General features: G+C 43.6%; 1 protein-coding gene across 4 annotated transcripts in view; it reads right to left on the reverse strand.

The window, feature by feature from the left end:
• LOC123762726 (vascular endothelial growth factor receptor kdr-like) overlaps positions 1-23,244 on the reverse strand; it is a 471,742-nt gene that overhangs the window by 288,650 nt on the left and 159,848 nt on the right. For 2 of the 4 annotated variants that reach the window (XM_069332305.1, XM_069332302.1), the window contains exon 2: positions 94-316. In XM_069332305.1, coding sequence (XP_069188406.1) covers positions 94-196 — 103 coding nt within the window. In that variant the 5' untranslated portion in view covers positions 197-316. Of the gene's footprint in view, positions 1-93; positions 317-850; positions 989-14,466; positions 14,608-23,244 lie in introns of those variants that run through there. The other 2 variants (XM_069332303.1, XM_069332304.1) reach the window with 2 other exon arrangements.

The following is a 23,244-nucleotide window of genomic DNA, read 5'->3' on the forward strand; positions in this document are numbered from 1 at the left end:
TCTAAAATAATCACATTACCACATACACATGACTTTTGATAGTTAAAAAATTATATACATACACATCGGAAACGTGAACCACGAATTACTCACCTGCAAAGTGGCCAATGACGAATAAACAGGCGAGAAAACATATTGGTATGGCGCCTTTGGGGCCCCATTGACTCTGTAGGCGAGTAGGCGAGTGGAGCGCCATCTGTGTGACGTTGCTCGGGGCTTCTCACTAGTGCGGAGCCTCCCCACTAGGAGACCATCACTTAGCCTTCTTTAGCGAGTCTTGTGTTTGATCCTCTGGAGGCACGGCCTTGACGTAGTACTGCATGATAAAGAATGTAGAGAAATTATCAAAGAAAGCGATAAGGTAGTATTGCTAATTGTATGTCAAGTATTAAACAACTTTTTTTTTTAGATATATACAAGAGTTGTTACATTCTTGTAGAGCCACTAGTACGCGTAGCGTTTCGGGCAGGTCCCTGGAATACGATCCCCGCCGCGAAGAATCCTTGTTACAACCAAGTACACATTTTACTGTTGAGATAAACAGAGGCTACAGTTAAGGATTTGCGCCCAGTAAATCCTCCCCGGCCAGGATACGAACCCATGACAAAGCGCTCGCGGAACGCCAGGCGAGTGTCTTACCACTACACCACGGACACTGAGTTGAAATAATACACATTCATGGACTCCTGCACTGAGCGCCTGAGTATGGCGAAAGTCATATATTCCATTGTTAAAGCCCGTTGATACTTTTTGCCAAATTTGCCAGTGTAAAAACCATAGGTACTTTTTGCCCCACACGTTAAACATAGTGTTTATTAGTTACTGTATAACCAAGCGCTCCCACACTTACCAAATCCTGATTGAAATAAGACTCTGGTTAAGATGCTTATGGCGACTGAGGGTGTGGTGGCTTAAGGCTGTGACAGACACTTGACCAGAGGCGAGACCATTCAGTCAGAAGCCGTGGTTCTAATGAGTCATCTTCCGCATGTGGTAGCAACGATGGTAGCCATACCGGTGTTGGGTAAACTGTTGTCTGGTGACTCTAAATGAGTGCATTTTGAGAGGCTGGTATGGATGACTAGCCAGACAACCCGTCCTCACACAAGGCTGTTTAAAGCAGCGGCCGTCCTCCCCAGAGGCTGTTCAAAGCCGCGGCCGTCCTCCCCAGAGGCTGTTCAAAGCCGCGGCCGTCCTCCCCAGAGGCTGTTTAAAGCAGCGGCCGTCCTCCCCAGAGGCATTCATTAATTTTAACATACTGTGTATTAAATACTGGTTTGTTCTCATATAAATTAATATTATTATACATAAAAATTGTATGTGTAGTTAGGCGTAGGTTAGGTGTTTAGGTTCTGTTGGCGATTATTTGTATTTGTAGTACGTGGGTGAAGCATTTACAGCGTTGTGGTTCGAACAAAATTCGTCAGTGAAGCACTTGTTCCGGAAATGTTCGAACGAAATCTATTGTGAGTCGTGCAGCCCGTCCTCCAAACAAAGATCCAAAAGTGATTCCATGCACCCGCCAAACCCCCTGTTTATGAATGAGAAGCCGTTTACACACGACTCACAACTGCTGACGTTCGAACATATCCGGAACAAATGCTTCACTGACGAATTTTGTTCGAACCACAACCCTATAAATGCTTCACCCACGTACTACAAATACAAATAATCGCCAACAGAACCTAAACACCTAACCTAACCTATCCTATGCCTATATATACACAATATGTTAATATATTATAATATTAATTTATACTTGAGAAAATTCCCGTTTTGAATGAACAGCATGTTAAAATTTATGAATGCGTCTGTGGGGTTGACCGTTGGATGGAATGGACTTGAGTCGAGGACGGGTTGTGGTGACACTGTAGTGTTGTACTTGTTCACACACATTGCTTGACGTACACTTTCCATGCACATAGCTGCTAGTTTACATGATGTAAGTAACTATTTTTAGAAATATGTTGATTTATAACTGGACTGAATTGTTCACAACCAGCGTACATCAAACATAGGATTGAACCATGGATCAGGAGGTGATACTAGAAGTTGTTCGCACATCTGATGCGTACTTCTAGCCACCAATCTGGAGCATGATAAGCACAGGAGTAACTGTTATCAGATATTATAAATACGACAGTATCTCCTGTAGCCTCATAATTCCCACGATATCTGCCAGCCATCTGGGCGACAAATCACGCGGGAACTATAGTACGCTAAAGATGGTAATTATGTCATTAAGTCACACTAGACAACATCGGGCTTACACAAACTCTGAATGTGTCTGTTTCTCTGTTCAATATTAGCATTTATAGAGACCTCTTCCCCCATGCGATTTTCATGGAGTCAGTTGTCAAATATTTTGTTTCCCAAGGGGTTTCTCAGTGCTTCTTGATAATATATTTCCGGAGAAGTGGGACGATGACGATAGGGACGAAGTGAGGGAGAAGGGGAGAAGAGAAGCTACATCTTGGTACCCTTCTCTCTCTCTCTCTCTCTCTCTCTCTCTCTCTCTCTCTCTCTCTCTCTCTCTCTCTCGCCGGCTTCAGTACCTAGGAAGACAGACTCCGGGAGGGAACCTTAAGTGTGGTATGATAGAAGATAGATTCGCTGGGTTAGAAGATCTCAGACGTTTGTAGTGTCCTGCTGAAAAATGACACCTGCGGTGTTACATATGTACTAAGTGTATATAGTTAAAAAGTACACATGTTAAAGGTTTTTGTTTACTGTTGTTTACCCCCCCCCCCCCATTCATGTTGGACTATTACTGCTTATTCTTAATAACTTACCTATGACTCGGTGTTGGATCGAGTAAGAAGAGGCACTATATAAGGCCCCATATAAAGTTTGATATGAAACAACTCGTTCTCGCACTTTCTTAAAGTCAGTATTGACTTATTGAATAAGTGCATATGTGACATACTAATATATTGTGAATAATTTGCTCATGTTTAACAAATTTGCTAACTTTTTATTCCAGCATAGTTGAGGCAGTTGATAGTGGTAAGGATTGTGATGTTGTGTACCTTGACTTTAGCAAAGCTTTTGATACAGTGCCACATGAAAGACTAATTAAAAAAATAGAAGCTCATGGTATTGGGGGTGCTATATTAACTTGGATTAGGGCATGGCTATTCCAAAGGAAACAGATAGTTAGTATAAATGGGGTTAAGTCAGAGTGGGATAATGTTGTTAGTGGAGTACCTCAGGGCTCTGTCCTGGGACCTCTGTTGTTTATAATATATATAAATGATTTAGATTCAGGTTTGAGTAGCAACATTTGCAAATTTGCCGATGATACGAAAATCGGTAGGGAAATTAATTCGGAGGAGGACTCACTATCACTTCAAGTTGATCTAGATAGGGTTTTGAAATGGTCAAATGATTGGCAGATGCAGTTTAATGCTGATAAATGTAAAGTTCTGAGGTTAGGTAATGATGATAGAGTTACAAGATACGAGCTAGATGGTGTTGAGATTGCGAAGTCGGATTGCGAAAGGGATCTGGGAGTTATGATTAGTAAGAATTTAAAACAAAAGGATCAATGCATGAATGTTCGTAATAAGGCGAATAGGACACTGGGATTTATTAATCGAAGCGTTAGTAACAAGACACCTGGTGTGGTTCTTAAGCTATATCTTGCTCTGGTTAGGCCCCATTTAGATTATGCAGTTCAGTTTTGGTCGCCATATTATAGAATGGATATAAATTCACTTGAACGTGTCCAGCGGAGGATGACTAAGTTAATTCCCCAAATTAGAAATCTTTCATATGAAGAAAGATTAACAAAGCTTAAGCTGCATTCACTGGAAAGGCGAAGAGTTGGGGGTGACATGATAGAGGTTTACAAGTGGATGAATGGATATAACAGGGGGGATATTAATAGGGTATTAAAAATATCAACACAAGACAGAACACGAAACAATGGGTATAAATTGGATAAGTTTAGATTTAGGAAAGACTTGGGTAAATACTGGTTCAGTAACAGGGTTGTTGATTTGTGCAACCAATTGCCGCGTAACGTGGTGGAGGTGGGGTCCCTCGATTGTTTCAAGCGCGGGTTGGACAAGTATATGAGTGGGATTGGGTGGTTATAGAATAGGAGCTGCCTCGTATGGGCCAATAGGCCTTCTGCAGTTACCTTTGTTCTTATGTTCTTATTTAGTTTACCTTGAAAAGCTTCATAGAAAACACCGACCTTACCTAACCTTCTTAGTATGTTAAGATAAGCATCTTATTGCTTCGTAATTATAATTATTACTTAACCTATTATAGGTATAGGTTAAGTAATAATTGTAATTACGAAGCAATAAGATGCTTATCTTAACATAGTAAGAAGGTTAGGTGAGGTCGGTGTTTTCTATGAAGCTTAAGAACATAAGAACATAAGAACAAAGGTAACTGCAGAAGGCCTATTGGCCCATACGAGGCAGCTCCTATTTATAACCACCCAATCCCACTCATATACTTGTCCAACCCGTGCTTGAAACAATCGAGGGACCCCACCTCCACCACGTTACGCGGCAATTGGTTCCACAAATCAACAACCCTGTTACTGAACCAGTATTTACCCAAGTCTTTCCTAAATCTAAACTTATCCAATTTATACCCATTGTTTCGTGTTCTGTCCTGTGTTGATACTTTTAATACCCTATTAATATCCCCCCGGTTATGTCCATTCATCCACTTGTAAACCTCTATCATGTCACCCCTAACTCTTCGCCTTTCCAGTGAATGCAACTTAAGCTTTGTTAATCTTTCTTCATATGAAAGATTTCTAATTTGGGGAATTAACTTAGTCATCCTACGCTGGACACGTTCAAGTGAATTTATATCCATTCTATAATATGGCGACCAAAACTGAACTGCATAATCTAAATGGGGCCTAACTAGAGCAAGATATAGCTTGAGAACCACACCAGGTGTCTTGTTACTAACGCTGCGATTAATAAATCCAAGTGTCCGATTTGCCTTATTACGAACATTTATGCATTGATCCTTTTGTTTTAAATTCTTACTAATCATAACTCCCAGATCCCTTTCGCAATCCGACTTCGCAATCACAACACCATCTAGCTCGTATCTTGTAACTCTATCATCATTACCTAACCTCAGAACTTTACATTTATCAGCATTAAACTGCATCTGCCAATCCTTTGACCATTTCAAAACCCTATCTAGATCAACTTGAAGTGATAGTGAGTCCTCCTCCGAATTAATTTCCCTACCGATTTTCGTATCATCGGCAAATTTGCAAATGTTGCTACTCAAACCTGAATCTAAATCATTTATATATATTATAAACAACAGAGGTCCCAGGACAGAGCCTTGAGGCACTCCACTTACAACATTTTCCCACTCTGACTTGATTCCATTTATACTAACTCTCTGTTTCCTTTGGTATAGCCATGCCCTAATCCAGCTTAATATAGCACCCCCAATACCATGAGACTCTATCTTTTTAATCAGTCTTTCATGTGGCACTGTATCAAAAGCTTTGCTAAAGTCAAGGTATACAACATCGCAATCCTTACCACTATCAACTGCCTCAACAATGCTAGAATAAAAAGATAACAAATTTGTTAAACATGAACGGCCATTTATAAAACCATGTTGCGACTCAATTATTAATTTATGTTTTTCAAGATGAAGACGAATTTTATTTGCTATTATAGATTCGAGTAACTTTCCCACAATAGACGTTAGGCTAATTGGTCGATAGTTAGACGCAAGTGATCTATCTCCTTTCTTAAAAACTGGTATCACATTAGCAACTTTCCAAAACTCTGGCACTCTGCCTGACTCTATTGATTTATTAAATATGGTTGACAGTGGGTCACAAAGCTCCTCTTTGCATTCTTTAAGCACCCTGGCAAACACTTCATCCGGCCCTGCGGATTTGTTTGGTTTGAGTTTTACTATTTGTTTAAGAACATCCTCCCTGGTAACTGCTAAACTCGTCAACCTGTCCTCGTCCCCACCCACATAGACTTGTTCGGCTGAAGGCATATTGTTAAGTTCCTCTTTAGTAAATACAGATACAAAATATTTATTAAAAATACTACTCATCTCTTCATCACTATCTGTTATTTGACCTGTCTCAGTTTTTAATGGACCTATCCTTTCCCTAGTCTTAGTACGATATAACTGAAAAAACCCTTTAGGATTTGTCTTTGCTTGCCCTGCTATGCGAACTTCATAGTTTCTTTTTGCTTTCCTTATCTCTTTTTTAACATTTCTAACCAGTTGTACGAATTCCTGTTCTAAAGTGACCTCACCATTTTTAATCCTTTTGTACCAAGCTCTCTTTTTACCTATAAGGTTCTTCAAATTCTTTGTTATCCACTTTGGGTCATTAGTATTCGATCTATTCAATTTGTATGGTATACTACGTTCCTGTGCTTTGTTTAGAATATTCTTAAATAAGTTATATATTGAATCCACATCGAAATCCCCATTTAAGTCACCTATCGCTGGGTTCATGTCTCGCTCCAAGACCGGCCCACACCCCATACCCAAGACTTTCCAATCAATTTGACCCAAAAAATTTCTTAGGCTATTAAAATCAGCTTTTCGAAAATCTGGCACTTTAACAGAATTTTCTCCTACTGGTCTATTCCATTCTATGCTAAATCTGATTTCTTTGTGATCACTGCTCCCTAGCTCACTCCCTATTTCGATGTCATTAATTTGCGTTTCCCTGTTAGTTAACACTAAATCTAAAATATTATTTTCCCGTGTTGGTTCCTTAATGTGTTGCGTAAGAAAGCAATCGTCAATTAATTCTAGAAAATCTTCTGCTTCACTATTCCCTGTTTTGTTCAACCAGTTTATTCCGCTAAAATTAAAGTCACCCATGACATAAATACTGTTAGATCTAGATGCTCTAGATATTTCATCCCATAGATGCTTTGCTTCCATTCTGTCTAAATTTGGTGGCCTATATATTACTCCTATTATAATATTATTAGCTTTTTCGTTTAATTCAATCCAAATAGTTTCTGTGTGTGGCTCTGTTTTGATTCCCTCTTTGAGACTACATTTCAAATTGTCCCTAACATATATGGCTACTCCACCTCCTCGTCTAATATATCTATCTGTGTGAAATAGTTTAAATCCATATATTTGATATTCAGCTAATAGTTCTCTATTTTCTACATTCATCCACGTTTCGGTAAGTGCAATAATATCTATTTTTTCTGTGCAGACAAGAGCATTTAATTCGTTAATTTTATTTCTTAGACTTCTACTGTTAGTGTAATATACCCTAAGTGAATTGTTATTTTGCGGACCTTCTCTTTCCCTGATCGTTTTGCCAATTCCTTTCTCCCACAAACACATACTTTTATTACCTCCTTCCTCAAAATCAATTCCCATACCTCTATCTACTAACAGTTTAAACCCAAACAAACACCTCTAACCACTTCTTCTAACGAGTTCGCAACAGCAACAACCCCAGCTCTCGATAGATGCACCCCATCACGAGCATACATTTCATTTCTTCCATAGAAGTGTTCCCAGCTTTTTTTCAAGGTAAAAAGAAGCTTTTCAAGGTAAACTAAATTATTCACAATATATAAGTATGTCACATATGCACTTTTTCAATAAGTCAATATTGACTTAAAGAAAGTGTGAGAACGGGTTGTATGAAAAGAAGCCGGTTACTGGCTAAGTGAGGCCGTAACAGTGGGTGTTCGCTGTATATAGCGCCCAGAAAGGCCCTTTGTCCAAGTTTCTGAAGGATTCCCGGATGTTGGTAACTATGCTATAAGCAGGTTGTTGTTGTTGTTAAAGATTCGCTACTTGGAACAAACAGTTGCAAGTAGCACGGGCTATGGTGAGCCCGTAGGTACATACGCAGCTGTTGTTTTGGTAATGTGAGCTTCTGGCATCACTTTGTGTCCACTCTCAGGTCTTTCTCCTTTTCTGACTAAAGAATTTATCTTCCTTTCATCCAATACTGGTCTTCGCATATCTGTTTTAATTCTCATAACCTTGCATTGTGCTGGGTCAAATTCTAGCAGCCATTTTTTAGACACCTTTTGGAGCATGCCCAGATCTGTTTGAAATGCATCAAAATCTATCTCTTGACTTTTGTCATTAGTTTGCATCATATACAAACATGGACAGGAAGGAACCAATTTTAAGTCAGGTTGTTGACATATATTAGAAACAGGATGGGCCCCTGAACCGACCCTTGTGGTACTCCACTTGTAACTTCTCTCCATTCTGAAATCTCGTGTGTGTGTGCGTGTATGTGTGTGTGTGTGTGTGTGTGTGTGTGTGTGTGTGTGTGTGTGTGTGTGTACTCACCTATTTGTGCTTGCGGGGGTTGAGCTTTGGCTCTTTGGTCCCGCCTCTCAACTGTCAATCAACTGGTGTACAGATTCCTGAGCCTACTGGGCTCTATCATATCTACATTTAAAACTGTGTATGGAGTCAGCCTCCACCACATCACTGCCTAATATATTGTAGAATGTCCCATATTGACTGACTTTCGCCCTCCTGGGCTGAGGTATGCTGAACTGTGTAACTACTATATGAGTACTGGAACACTTGATGATATATTGGACTTGTATCCAAGATTGACCATGTAATGTATCAATTATACAATGTATGTATGTGATGTAACTATATAACCTGAGCTTGTATAAGCACCTTAATCACCTTCAGTGATTAAGTGCTTAATTGCACACTAGTTTCTCTGTCAGAGTAAAAGAGACAAATATATGTGAATGCATGTGTGTATATATATATGCATGTATATATGAATATGTACGTATATATGTGTGTGTATGTATATGTATGTGTATAATGTACATATGGAAGCTGATCAGAATTGCATTTCACCTTTGTAAATGCACATTAATGACACTTCGAACACTTTATGTAGGGCATACGTAAATCTGTGTATCTATGTATTTACGTATGTAGGTTAGCTTAGCATTTTAAAAGTACCGAATCACCTTCTGTGGTTGATTGTTCAATAAATCCCTGAACTATATGTTTAACTGATCTCTAACCCTGTCTATGGAGGACAGAAGAAAATGTATATATGCTGGTTAGCATTGCAAATGTGTGGCCACGTCTGTGGTAGAAAATAATAAAAAAAAACTGCCTAATGCATTCCATCCGTTAACTACTCTGACACTGAAAAAGTTCATTCTAACGTCCCTGTGGCTCATGTGGGTACTCAGTTTCCACCTGTGTCCCCTTGTTCGCGTCCCACCAGTGTTGAATTGTTTGTGTGTGTGTATGTGGGCGTGTGTGTGTGTGTGTATGTGGGCGTGTGTGTGTGTGTGTATGTGGGCGTGTGTGTGTGTGTGTGTGTGTATGTGGGCGTGTGTGTGTGTGCGTGTAAAGTACGAATGACCTTGTCACATAAGCGACCTCTTTGTCATCATATAATGATAACACAAATCTGAAATTTACTTTGCGCCCTGCTCCCCCGATATATATGCATAGCCTACACTGAATACTTTAATTGTAGAAAATTTAACCTACGTATATTAATGCCTCAAGCAGAGACTTAAGGGGTTGCTAAGTTTGTTGATATTAGTAAACATGAAGAAGTGAATAACACCAGAGAGATTATTATGCAATAGTGTGTATACTAAAGTGTATAATACTTAAGACAATTAGTCTTTAATTTATTTTTTAGTCATAGCCTCAGTAACTTATTTCTCTTCCATTTTTTTTTTTTTTTTTTTTGAGATATATACAAGAGTTGTTACATTCTTGTACAGCCACTAGTACGCGTAGCGTTTCGGGCAGGTCCCTGGAATACGATCCCCGCCGCGAAGAATCGTTTTTTCATCCAAGTACACATTTTACTGTTGCGTTAAACAGAGGCTACAGTTAAGGAATTGCGCCCAGTAAATCCTCCCCGGCCAGGATACGAACCCATGACATAGCGCTCGCGGAACGCCAGGCGAGTGTCTTACCACTACACCACGGAGACTTTATATCATACATAAAATTGCCAATTCTACCAATTGATATAGACTCGAACGGCTCAAGTAACTCCTCCACACCTTCGATGAGTCGCTGTGAACTTTGGGAATTTCCACTATTGTAGCTTTGAGGTTTTCCCCATACTCTGATCTGTTGTAGTATGGTGACTCATCCTCGTGTGTTATACACAGTTGTACCCTTCAGGGAGGCAGGTGTGTGAGTTCAGGTGTGTGAATTCAGGTGTGTGAGATTACCCACAAACCATTTGACCTCTGTGGAACGTGTCAGACTGTGTGGAACATGTCAACTACAACTGCTGACATTTCCTCTCATCTTCCGGAACCTGTAAGCCTATTTCCCATGCACATGGGTATTCAAGCCTGATGCGATGTAAGTGTACTTCTGTTGCTCTACTGCTCCCTTTCATCAAACTAAGAGGTTCGTAGTTGGTTGAATTCTTGTACCAACCCGCAGATCCTGATGTTGCAACTGCTGTGTTGTGGTCACTGTACATCTTCTGCACTGCTCTATTAGAAAGTTGTAGCATTGAATATTATGATAGATATCGTGAGGAGACATTCACATATGGGACTAATAGAACAAGAAGCCGGCAATGTGATGTTATAGTGGCCAGAATACGCCTGGGATATAGTAGTATCTAATATATATGTATCTGGCAGCTTTCTCAAAACCCAAATGTCGAGTACACAATGTGTCACCTTTGTGAAAGAGAAAACATGCACTCTCTTGAACATTATATTGTAGAATGTCCCATATTGACTGACTTTCGCCCTCCTGGGCTAAGGTATGCTGAACTCTGTAGTTACTATATGAGTACTGGAACACTTGATGATATATTGGACTTGTACCCAAGATTGACCATGTAATGTATCAATTATACAATGTATGTATGTGATGTAACTATATAACCTGAGCTTGTAAAAGCACCTTAATCACCTTCAGTGATTAAGTGCTTAATTGCACACTAATTTTTCTATCAGCTATCTCACCCTGTCAGAGTAAAGGAGACAAATGTATGTGAATGCATGTGTGTATATATGTATGTATATATTTATATGTACGTATATGTGTGTGTGTATGTATATATACGTGTATAAAGTATATATGGAAGCTGATCAGAATTACATTTCGCCTTTGTAAATGTACATTAATGACACTATGTAAAAGACACATCGAACACTTTATGTAGGGCATACATAAATCTGTGTATCTATGTATTTACGTATGTAGGTTAGCTTAGCATTTTAAAAGCACCGAATCACCTTCTGTGGTTGATTGTTCAATAAACCCCTGAACTATATGTTTAACACATCTCTAACCCTGTCCATGGAGGACAGAAGAAAATGTATATATGCTGGTTAGCATTGTAAATGTGTGGCCACGTCTGTGGTAGAAAATAATAATAAAAAATAGCTGCTCTATTTCTAATTACTTTCTTAATCTGTGATAGACTCTGTGGTATGTAAATGTCTACATTTCTTCTCTTAGTTGCAAGTTTTGCAGCTTCGTCTGCAATGTTATTTCCTATTATTCCCACATGACTTGGCACCCAGTTGATCAGAACCCGTCGGCCCTGATGTTTGAGTGTTTGCATTAATGATATGACATGTGTGATCAGATGGATGTTGTCACGTATGTGTTCTTGTTACAAGATTTCAATTACAGTTCTCGAATCTGTATGTATGATAACATATTGGTGTTCAGCAAGAGCATGTTCCAAAACCTTTTGAATGGTTAGCATCTCTGTTTGTAAAGTTGAACACCTGTTTGAGAGTCTCCAATTAACTACAGAATTTCCTGCCTTAACTGTAGCTCTGGTTTCTTGTCCAGGATTTCCAAACATACAGGTTTCCCTTACAAGACTGTTACGTTTTCTATGTAATTTGCAGTCTGTTGGTCTTGTGGTGTTATAATAATTTCCCCTCTTACGTTGACTGTATTGGAAAGTTTGATCTCTGGTTGTTCTTTTTCCATTGCCGTTACTACTCCATATGCTGTAGGAAAGTGGTCTGTCTGGTGGTTGACTGGTACTGTCCTCTCCTGTCTCATACTGTCGTCTTGTGCCTGGGTTGTGGTCAGAGAAGCATTGACACTGGCTGGTGGGTGACTGGTACTGTCCTCTCCTGTCTCATACTGTCGTCTTGTGCCTGGGTTGTGGTCAGAGAAGCATTGACACTGTCTGGTGGGTGACTGGTACTGTCCTCTCCTGTCTCATACTGTCGTCTTGTGCCTGGGTTGTGGTCAGAGAAGCATTGACACTGGCTGGTGGGTGACTGGTACTGTCCTCTCCTGTCTCATACTGTCGTCTTGTGGCTGGGTTGTGGTCAGAGAAGCATTGACACTGTCTGGTGGGTGACTGGTACTGTCCTCTCCTGTCTCATACTGTCGTCTTGTGCCTGTGTTGTGGTCAGAGAAGCATTGACACTGGCTGGTGAGTGACTGGTACTATCTTCTCTAGGTCCATTATGTCTGGTGTCTTGCTGGTAGAAGCACTTGGTGAAGCCTCGATAGCAGTTTTCTTCGGTGCCTGCTGGACATCGGTCCACTGTTCCTCCTCCTCGTCTGAAAGCTGCCTCCATTGCCTCTTTCTCTTTGACTTCCCCCATGCCTGAGGCACTGCTAGGCCTGGAGAAATTCATTTTCCTCCAACGGAGGTCGTAAAATGATTCCCCCAGGTGGAATCAGGGATATTAACACCTAGTTGAGCGGTTTGGTCTACCTTTCCCTGTCAGGCTCAGTACATCTTCTAAGGTGCTCCCTTGTGGCGATGCCCACAGGGTATCACCTCACCCTTCAGGGTAGGACTTTAAGTGACCTGATCACTGATACAGTCATAATAATAATAATAATAACACTCGATCATGGACGAAGATTGCGGTACGACAGTTTGCGTCGCCTGCGTACTTTGGTGCACGGAATATCAGTCTGCAGCTAATTAACAAAGTTGTTTGCCCATCAATTGTAAACGAAATCGGTATTGTTTCCTTGCAAACACGATATTATCGGGGTCTTGCATTACTAATGTGTTCTTCCTCACAAAACCACGATTGTTTGAGCTGATGGGTGATCAGAACCTTAAGTTTTCTAGAGAACAAAAGCTAGCAATGGCGCCAGCAACGAATCTCACCCAGTGAACAACACAACATACCTGGTACCAACATAGTGAACAACACAACATACCTGGTACCAACATAGTGAACAACACAACATACCTGGTACCAACCAGTGAACAACACAACATACCTGGTACCAACATAGTGAACAACACAACATACCTGGTACCAACATAGTGAACAACACAACATACCTGGTACCAACATAGTGAACAACACAACATACCTGGTACCAACATAGTGAACAGCACAACATACCTTGTACCAACCCAGTGAACAACACAACATACCTGGTACCAACATAGTGAACAACACAACATACCTGGTACCAACATAGTGAACAACACAACATACCTGGTACCAACCTAGTGAACAACACAACATACCTGGTACCAACATAGTGAACAACACAACATACCTTGTACCAACCAGTGAACAACACAACATACCTGGTACCAACATAGTGAACAACACAACATACCTGGTACCAACATAGTGAACAACACAACATACCTGGTACCAACATAGTGAACAACACAACATACCTGGTACCAACATAGTGAACAACACAACATACCTGGTACCAACATAGTGAACAACACAACATACCTGGTACCAACATAGTGAACAACACAACATACCTGGTACCAACATAGTGAACAACACAACATACCTGGTACCAACCAGTGAACAACACAACATACCTGGTACCAACATAGTGAACAACACAACATACCTGGTACCAACATAGTGAACAACACAACATACCTGGTACCAACCAGTGAACAACACAACATACCTGGTACCAACCTAGTAAACAACACAACATACCTTGTACCAACTCAGTGAACAACACAACATACCTGGTACCAACATAGTGAACAACACAACATACCTGGTACCAACCTAGTAAACAACACAACATACCTGGTACCAACATAGTGAACAACACAACATACCTGGTACCAACCTAGTAAACAACACAACATACCTTGTACCAACTCAGTGAACAACACAACATACCTTGTACCATCCCAGTGAACAACACAACATACCTGGTACCAACCTACTGAACAGCACAACATACCTGGTACCAACATAGTGAACAACACAACATACCTGGTACCAACCCAGTGAACAACACAACATACCTGGTACCATCCCAGTGAACAACACAACATACCTGGTACCATCCCAGTGAACAACACAACATACCTGGTACCAACATAGTGAACAACACAACATACCTGGTACCAACCCAGTGAACAACACAACATACCTGGTACCAACCTACTGAACAACACAACATACCTGGTACCAACATAGTGAACAACACAACATACCTGGTACCAACATAGTGAACAACACAACATACCTGGTACTTCGCGGCCTCAAAAGCACAGAAGCTGTGGAATCACTTTTTGTATCAAATGCCGCATAGTGACCTGTGATGGAGCGACCATTGTACTGGACCCCTGTGATGAAGCTTACGGCTCTCTGGCATTATTCGTCACGGAAATTTCATTATAAATACACACAAGACAATCCACGAAGAAGCGCACAGGGAGAGCTGTTTGTAGTGTGGTGAACTGGTAACTTCCCCATTAAAGGTATGAACAGCGTCTGTTTATACCGTACTGGAACACTGGCAGTTGCTGGGCCGGTGTGACAGATCATCTGAGGTGTAGAGAGTCGTTGTATCTTCTGACATGATGCTGCTGCATTGGGGGAAGAGTGATGGCGGGAGACACTAGGATACAAGCCTTCAGTTTTGTATTTTCTCGTGTTAGGCTATTGTTTTGTACCTCGCTTTCTCACCGTTTTGTACCCTCGCTGTCACTGTTGTTTTGTAGCCCTCCCTGTCACTGTTGTTTTATAAATTCAGACATAACACACCATTACTGTGAATGGTGGAACTTAGCCTACTCAGCCGCCTCTAATGTTGTCCTGAAGTACCCTCCCGTCGACAGACAAACAGTGGCTGGCTAGGCTACAATATAGTGCGCTTGAAAGATGATATCTTCACTTGACACAAAGAACCGAAACTTGGTATGTAAAATCCAACATAAAATAAGGCAAAAGACTGGTAATATGTTGTGTGGAAGTCACTTGGTTACAAGCACAGGCGACACTAAGCGTGTGATGGGCCCGGGGCGCCTCGCGATACCTGGCCCAGATAACATAAAAGATAACGGCTATTACGATAAAAACAGGATGAAAAAGCTCCTACTATTTCTCGGAAGAGTGGGAAGTATTTTCGTAGCGAGGTTAGTGATCACGTGAACAGAGTGGTCACCCGTATAACGGTATGTTGTGTCATGCCTTAAGAGAATGTTTTTTGAGATATATACAAGAGTTGTTACATTCTTGTACAGCCACTAGTACGCGTAGCGTTTCGGGCAGGTCCCTGGAATACGATCCCCGCCGCGAAGAATCGTTGTTACAACCAAGTACACATTTTACTGTTGAGTTAAACAGAGGCAACAGTTAAGGATTTGCGCCCAGTAAATCCTCACCGGCCAGGATACGAACCCATGACAAAGCGCTCGCGGAACGCCAGGCGAGTGTCTTACCACTGCACCACGGAGATTGGTAACCTATGATGGTTGAATTTTTTTTTAAATAAATTTATGATGCGAGCTGTATGTATTCTCATGTTCCAACTTAGTCGACAATACATGTCGCCACATACACACGTCAACAAATCTACATAGAAACTATTAGAGACCCTATAGTATGTAAATTAGAATTTTTAAAAAATCTTTGTGTGAAAAATGCAAAATGAAGTGACAATATAATTTCGTTATCAGCTAGTGATAATTAATCTGAGCCCCAGTGACGCACCTGATACTGCCTCGGTAAAATCATCAGCCAAGGTTTGGGAGCCGAGCGGACAGCACGCTGGACTTGTGATCCTGTGGTCCTGGGTTCGATCCCAGGCGCCGGCGAGAAACAATGGGCAGAGTTTCTTTCACCCTATGCCCCTGTTACCTAGCAGTAAAATAGGTACCTGGGTGTTAGTCAGCTGTCACGGGCTGCTTCCTGGGGGTGGAGGCCTGGTCGAGGACCGGGCCGCGGGGACACTAAAGCCCCGAAATCATCTCAAGATAACCTCTCAAGGTTCATCATCACCCATATTGACTCGTCAGTGGCTTCCTTGCTCCTGGCAGTCTAAGGTTTGAACCTCTCATGGTGACGAGTCTCTGATACATTCGGCTCTGTGCCACTGAAGAGACAATAGACTTGAACTAGCGACCCGGTAATTCCCAGACGCCTGCCTTAACCACTCGGCCACTGATCCTAGTTGGCCCACTTAACTGATCTCATTTGGGCTCCGGTTTGGGACTTTCAGAAAATCCCAGAGAACTCAGTACAAGTCTGAGTTGGTCGACTTTTGTACCATCGTGGCCGAGTCGGTTAAGGCAGGTGGGAATGTGCAGGTCGCGAGTTAAAGTCTTTCCATTGCCTCTCAAAATGATTTTCATTGATATATCACACCAACGTGATTTCATTGTGATGTATATGTACATATACACATATTGTACATATATGAGAGGAGCGTATGCGTCGCTTTCCAACTTCAGAATTGCTTCAAGCACAGGACGAAGCTTGAAAAAGTTCAGAGGTATGCCACTAGGCTAGTCCCAGAACTAACAGGCATGAGTTACGAGGAAAGGCTGCGGGAAATGCACCTCACGACACAGGAAGACAGAAGAGCTAGGGCAAAGACATTCTACCTACAAAGTTATCAGTGGAATTAAAAGGGTAGATAAAGATAAACTGTTTAACACTGTTGGATCGCGAACAAGGGGACACAGGTGGAAACTGAGTACCCACATGAGCCACAGGGACGTTAGAAAGAACTTTTTCAGTGTCAGAGTAGTTAACAGATGGAATGCATTAGGCAGTGATGTGGTGGAGGCTGACTCCATACACAGTTTCAAGTGTAGATATGATAAGAGCCCAGTAGGCTCAGGAATCTGTACACCAGTTGATTGACAGTTGAGAGGCGGGACCAAAGAGCCAAAGCTCAACCCCCGCAAGCACAAATAGGTGAGTACAAATAGGTGTGTACAAATAGGTGAGTACACACACACACACACTCACAGACCTGGAGAGAGAAAGACCTGGGGGTTAATATCACGCCAGACCTGTCCCCTGAAGCCCATATCAAGAGGATAACATCAGCAGCATATGCCAGGTTGACTAACATAAGTACGGCCTTTAGAAACTTGTGTAAGGAATCATTCAGAACTTTGTATACCACATATGTCAGACCCATCCTGGAGTATGCGGCTCCAGCATGGAGTCCATATCTCATCAAACACAAGACTAAATTAGAAAAGATTCAAAGGTTTGCCACCAGACTAGTACCCGAACTGAGGGGTATGAGCTACGGAGGAGAGACTACGGGAATTAAACCTCTCCTCGCTGGAAGACAAGAGTTAGGGAGACATGACCACTACATTAAAGTTCATAAAGGAATTGATAGGGTAGATAAAGACAGGCTATTTAACACAAGGGGCACACGCACTAGGGGACACAGGTGGAAATTGAGTGCCCAAATGAGAGTCATTAGAAAAAAACTTCTTCAGTGTCAGAGTGGTTGACAAATGGAATGCATTAGGCAGTGATGTGGTGGAGGCTGACTCCATACACAGTTTCAAGTGTAGACATGATAGAGCCCAGTAGGCTCAGGAACCTGTACACCAGTTGATTGACAGTTGAGAGGCGGGACCAAAGAGCCAGAGCTCAACCCCCGCAAGAACAACTAGATGCGTACAACTAGGCGAGTACATACACACACAGGGACCAAAGAGCCAGAGCTCAACCCCCGCATGCACAATTAGGTGAGTACAGAGAGGGTTCATGGCTGAGTGGACAGCGCTCGTGGACACACACACAGGGACACCCTGATGCCCCCTGTTACCTACCAGTAAATAGGTACCTGGGAGTTAGACAGCTGCTACAGACTGCTTCCTGGGTGTGTGTGTATGTGTATGTATGTGTGTGTTTGAGAGAAATACATATAGTAGACATTATTGAGGAAAAATACATTGGTTAGAGAGGAGGGGTCCAAGAGCTAATAGCTCGATTCTGCAGATACAAATAGTAAATATAAACAAAATAGTAAATACACACATATGAAACATGAAAGGATACAGATTGAAAAGTTTGAACCGGGCAAAATATTGAGGTGTATAAATCCTTAGATGGCAGCTAGACACGAGAAACAGGTCTTATAATGGCCACAAAAGCAGACCTGTTCGTCTCATCTTGGGCCACCAGGTGTGGGAGCGGGGCGTCTCATCTTGGGCCACCAGCTGTGGGAGTGGGGCGTCTCATCTTGGGCCACCAGCTGTGGGAGCGGGGCGTCTCATCTTGGGCCACCAGCTGGGGGAGCGGGGCGTCTCATCTTGGGCCACCAGCTGTGGGAGCGGGGCGTCTCATCTTGGGCCACCAGCTGTGGGAGCGGGGCGTCTCATCTTGGGCCACCAGCTGTGGGAGCGGGGCGTCTCATCTTGGGCCACCAGCTGTGGGAGCGGGGCGTCTCATCTTGGGCCACCAGCTGTGGGAGCGGGGCGTCTCATCTTGGGCCACCAGCTGTGGAGCGGGGCGTCTCATCTTGGGCCACCAGCTGTGGGAGCGGGGCGTCTCATCTTGGGCCACCAGCTGTGGGAGCGGGGCGTCTCATCTTGGGCCACCAGCTGTGGGGGCGGGGCGTCTCATCTTGGGCCACCAGCTGTGGGAGCGGGGCGTCTCATCTTGGGCCACCAGCTGTGGGAGCGGGGCGTCTCATCTTGGGCCACCAGCTGTGGGAGCGGGGCGTCTCATCTTGGGCCACCAGCTGTGGGAGCGGGGCGTCTCATCTTGGGCCACCAGCTGTGGGGGCGGGGCGTCTCATCTTGGGCCACCAGCTGTGGGAGCGGGGCGTCTCTTCTTGGGCCACCAGCTGTGGGAGCGGGGCGTCTCATCTTGGGCCACCAGCTGTGGGGGCGGGGCGTCTCATCTTGGGCCACCAGCTGTGGGAGCGGGGCGTCTCATCTTGGGCCACCAGCTGTGGGAGCGGGGCGTCTCATCTTGGGCCACCAGCTGTGGGAGCGGGGCGTCTCATCTTGGGCCACCAGCTGTGGGAGCGGGGCGTCTCATCTTGGGCCACCAGCTGTGGGGGCGGGGCGTCTCATCTTGGGCCACCAGCTGTGGGAGCGGGGCGTCTCATCTTGGGCCACCAGCTGTGGGAGCGGGGCGTCTCATCTTGGGCCACCAGCTGTGGGAGCGGGGCGTCTCATCTTGGGCCACCAGCTGTGGGGGAGGGGCGTCTCATCTTGGGCCACCAGCTGTGGGAGCGGGGCGTCTCATCTTGGGCCACCAGCTGTGGGAGCGGGGCGTCTCATCTTGGGCCACCAGCTGTGGGGGCGGGGCGTCTCATCTTGGGCCACCAGCTGTGGGAGCGGGGCGTCTCATCTTGGGCCACCAGCTGTGGGGGCGGGGCGTCTCATCTTGGGCCACCAGCTGAGAGAGCGGGGCGTCACATCTTGGGCCACCAGCTGTGGGAGCGGGGCGTCTCATCTTGGGCCACCAGCTGTGGGAGTGGGGCGTCTCATCTTGGGCCACCAGCTGTGGGAGCGGGGCGTCTCATCTTGGAGTAATCTTTCTAACATTGGGTCCTCTAACATTTCGATGGTGTTCCACACCCTGATGGCTTGGTGCTGCAGTCTGATGTTTAGTGGCTGTATGTTCAGGAGTTCATGGAGCTCCTGGATTGTCTGATCATATGGTGGACGGTGTTTTGTTGCTCTCTTTAGCGCCTTATTATGCACTGCTTCCAGTTTCTGCATGTTAGTTTTCTTTATGGTGTGTAGTGGTACTGGGGGATACTCTAGATGCGGCCGAACTAGAGCCTTATATAGGTGGATCTGAATGTTAGTATTGAGGCTTCGGAATCTCCTCAGTTTTCCTACGGCTGCTTTGGCTTTGTTTAGTCGGTCCCTTACATGAATTTGTATCCCTGTTCTATTTATCATGAGTCCCAGTATTCTGCCTACCTCCGCATATTGGATCAGATGGTTGTCAAGGATGATGGGGTCCGGATTTTTTTTCGCAATGTGTATTTTCTGAAACTTTTGTCTATTGGTGCTAATTTTCCATTGCTTCTCAAAGTTGTTTATGAGTTCAATTGCTGCCTTGGTCTTGTCGGCTAGTAGCGGCTTTGATGGTCCCAGTTGGCATATTATTTGGGTGACATCGTCAGCGTATGTGATGTATTCACCATGTTGGGGTTGGGGTAGGTCAGCTGTATATATGTTGAATAGAGTGGGGGAGAGGCAGCTTCCTTGTGGTACTCCACTTTTCAGTTCTATTACATCACCCAAGTAGCTGCCTATATTAAGCCTAGCAGTTCTGTTGTCTATAAAGCTGCAGAGAGTAGCAGTAAATCTCTCAGGAAGTCCTAGTTGAGATATCTTATATTTTAGGCCTGTGTGCCACACTTTGTCGAAGGCTTTCGAAACGTCTCTAAACACTATATTATGTTATGATCTCAGGCTGCAGGAGAAGCGAGTCTCCTGCAGAGTTATTCTGCCAGGCCTGACATAACTAAGAGGTCGAGGAGATATAGACCTGGATGTGTATATAGTAAACACTCGATTCAATTTGACGAGTAGTTTAAAAGTATGGGCAGTAAGTTAGAATATAAATAAATGACCTGACATGAGATGTGGAGAATTTACTGGAGGTGTGAGGCTCGCTTTTGAGGACGTTGACCTCACTTGAGCTGAAGAAATCGTGAGGGGAGGGCGTGCTCCGTTTGAGCCCCCGGTGAAGAAGAACTCCTGTTTAATATACCTTCAAAAAGAAGGAAGTGGACGGATTTTTCGACTGTGGAATAAGTTTGTGGACGTGTCAGCTCAAGTCATGGATTGCAGGAAGAGTGGTGAAGCAGTACTGAATTATTTTTCGTTGGGTAGCTTGTGAGCGCCCTGTCGAGCATCGGCCAGGAAGCGCCCTCGACTGAACAAATTCTGTGGTAAGCCCATTTTATCCAGTTAACAGTGATTGGCTGTAGTTGGTCGTGTGTCCAGCGGCCGTAGCAAGTGTTTATTGATATGTTAGGCATGTTTTGATAAAGCAGAAAGCCTAAATAAGAGAATAGAGACGAGAGTACCAGCTGAGGTGAGGAGCTGCACATCCTCTCCCTTGGAGATCATGGAGACAACTGAGCGGCCGCGCCTGGTGAGTCTTCCAGGGCGGAGGATGGACGCGTCCAAATTTGGGGGAGTCGCCTTACAGCATGTGGGAAGTAGGGAGATGTCGGATGGAGACATTTATTATGTGTAGTTTATTTTAGTTATATGTTTGTAGAGGAACATCTTTATTGGCATGTCGATGGATTGCAGGTTTGTCTGGGTGAAGGAGTTGCTGAGAACTTCGAGCCAGTAGAGTGAGTTAGTGGGAAATACTCCAAGGCTGTTGAAGGAGTAGTGTACTCTGAGGAAGAGTAGCCCCTACAGTGAAGAGTAGGACCTTGAGCTGTGAGGAGAAGCAGTGAAGAGGAGTGTCATGTGCTTCTGTAATACCAGTGGTGAAACACCAGTGCTGTTCGAGGAAACTTCATGCTGCAACAGCCTGGAAGAGCTGTAGAGGACTCTGGTAGTTAATTGTGGCGGAGCCTGAAGACGTTCAGGGTAGTGAACCTCCACGTGTTGAGAGGAGGACCTTATTGTTTACGTATAGGGAGTTGATGGAGTGTTTGAGCGTCAATGTGCATGACGCAGTGGGCGGTGAGTGACTGACTATTTTTGGTACTGAGGAATGTTTATACATATGTCTATAGTGTTACAGCCATACGCTGCATTTCCTTTTGTATATTTATATATGTTCTAGGGCTGATGGTGCCTTATTGTATTGCAAGATTTAACCCACTCGGTGAGGTTGGAAGCATAAGTGGCGAGCCAGGAGTTGGGCTACCACTTGATAAAAGCAGCTGATAGAGTCCTGATGGGATTGGATGCAACCTGATTACAATGGCATTGAGTGTTGGAGTCATTATTGTATCTTGTGTGTGTTATATATGTTCTCTGTTTATTAAATGTTTATAACTAGCAGGTGTTTGCCCTTGTCCTGGTGAGGCTTCCCAGAAAGTACAAGAGAGAGAGAGAGAGAGAGAGAGAGAACCACAGCTGTGGACAGGGTGGTACAGAATTATAATTCAAAGAAATCAAAGAAAGAGCACTTTGTCATGGGTTCATATCCTGGCCGGGGAGGATTTACTGGGCGCAATTCCTTAACTGTAGCCTCTGTTTAACTCAACAGTAAAATGTGTACTTGGTTGTAACAACGATTCTTCGCGGCAGGGGATCGTATTCCAGGCACCATAGGATTAAGGACTTGCCCGAAACGCTACGCGTACTAGTGGCTCTACAAGAATGTAACAACTCTTGTATATATCTAAAAAAAAAAGGGGGGATTGAGGAGGTCATACCAAATAAGGAGAGAGTGGGGAGTCACAGTGGCTCGAATTGGGTGTGTGCACGTGACAACGAGGTCAGTGTTGGAGCCGCACCCCCTAAATGTGTGACGCTGAACCCCTCTCCAAGAGCAGGAGGCGTACAGGGTGATCTCCTGACCATAGTATAAGCACTCTACGGTTTTTGGTTGGTTGTACGGTAGAGACATATGCACTCGACCTATTACAGTGTAATAATTACACTGATCTTTTTTCGACACTGCGTTGGCTATATGCTCGTAGATCAGGGCTACTGTTGTATGGGCCCCTCTGCGGTTTCTAAACCCATGCTGCCTGGTGTTATACTTCCCTTCCTCCTCCATGTACTTCACAAGTCTCTGATTGATACTTTTTTCGAATATTTTACCTGGTACTTCGAGGAGGGAAATTGGCCGGTAATTTTCAGTTTGGGTTGGGGGTTTACCTGGCTTGGGGATAAATCTTATTGTGGCATTCTTGAAGTATGTGGGGAATAATCCAGATGCAAGAGCTGCATTTACTATACGTCTGTATTGATGGAGTGCAATCACTGGTAGGTTGGATAATACCATCTTATTTATCTTGCTGTTGCCCGGCGCCTTGTTCTTGAAACCCATAATTGTTTTATGGACCTCTGCAATGGTTATGTGTTTCATAAGGTGGCAGTCA

This window comes from Procambarus clarkii, chromosome 27 (assembly GCF_040958095.1).
Source record: "Procambarus clarkii isolate CNS0578487 chromosome 27, FALCON_Pclarkii_2.0, whole genome shotgun sequence".
Taxonomy (NCBI): Eukaryota; Metazoa; Arthropoda; class Malacostraca; order Decapoda; family Cambaridae; genus Procambarus; species Procambarus clarkii.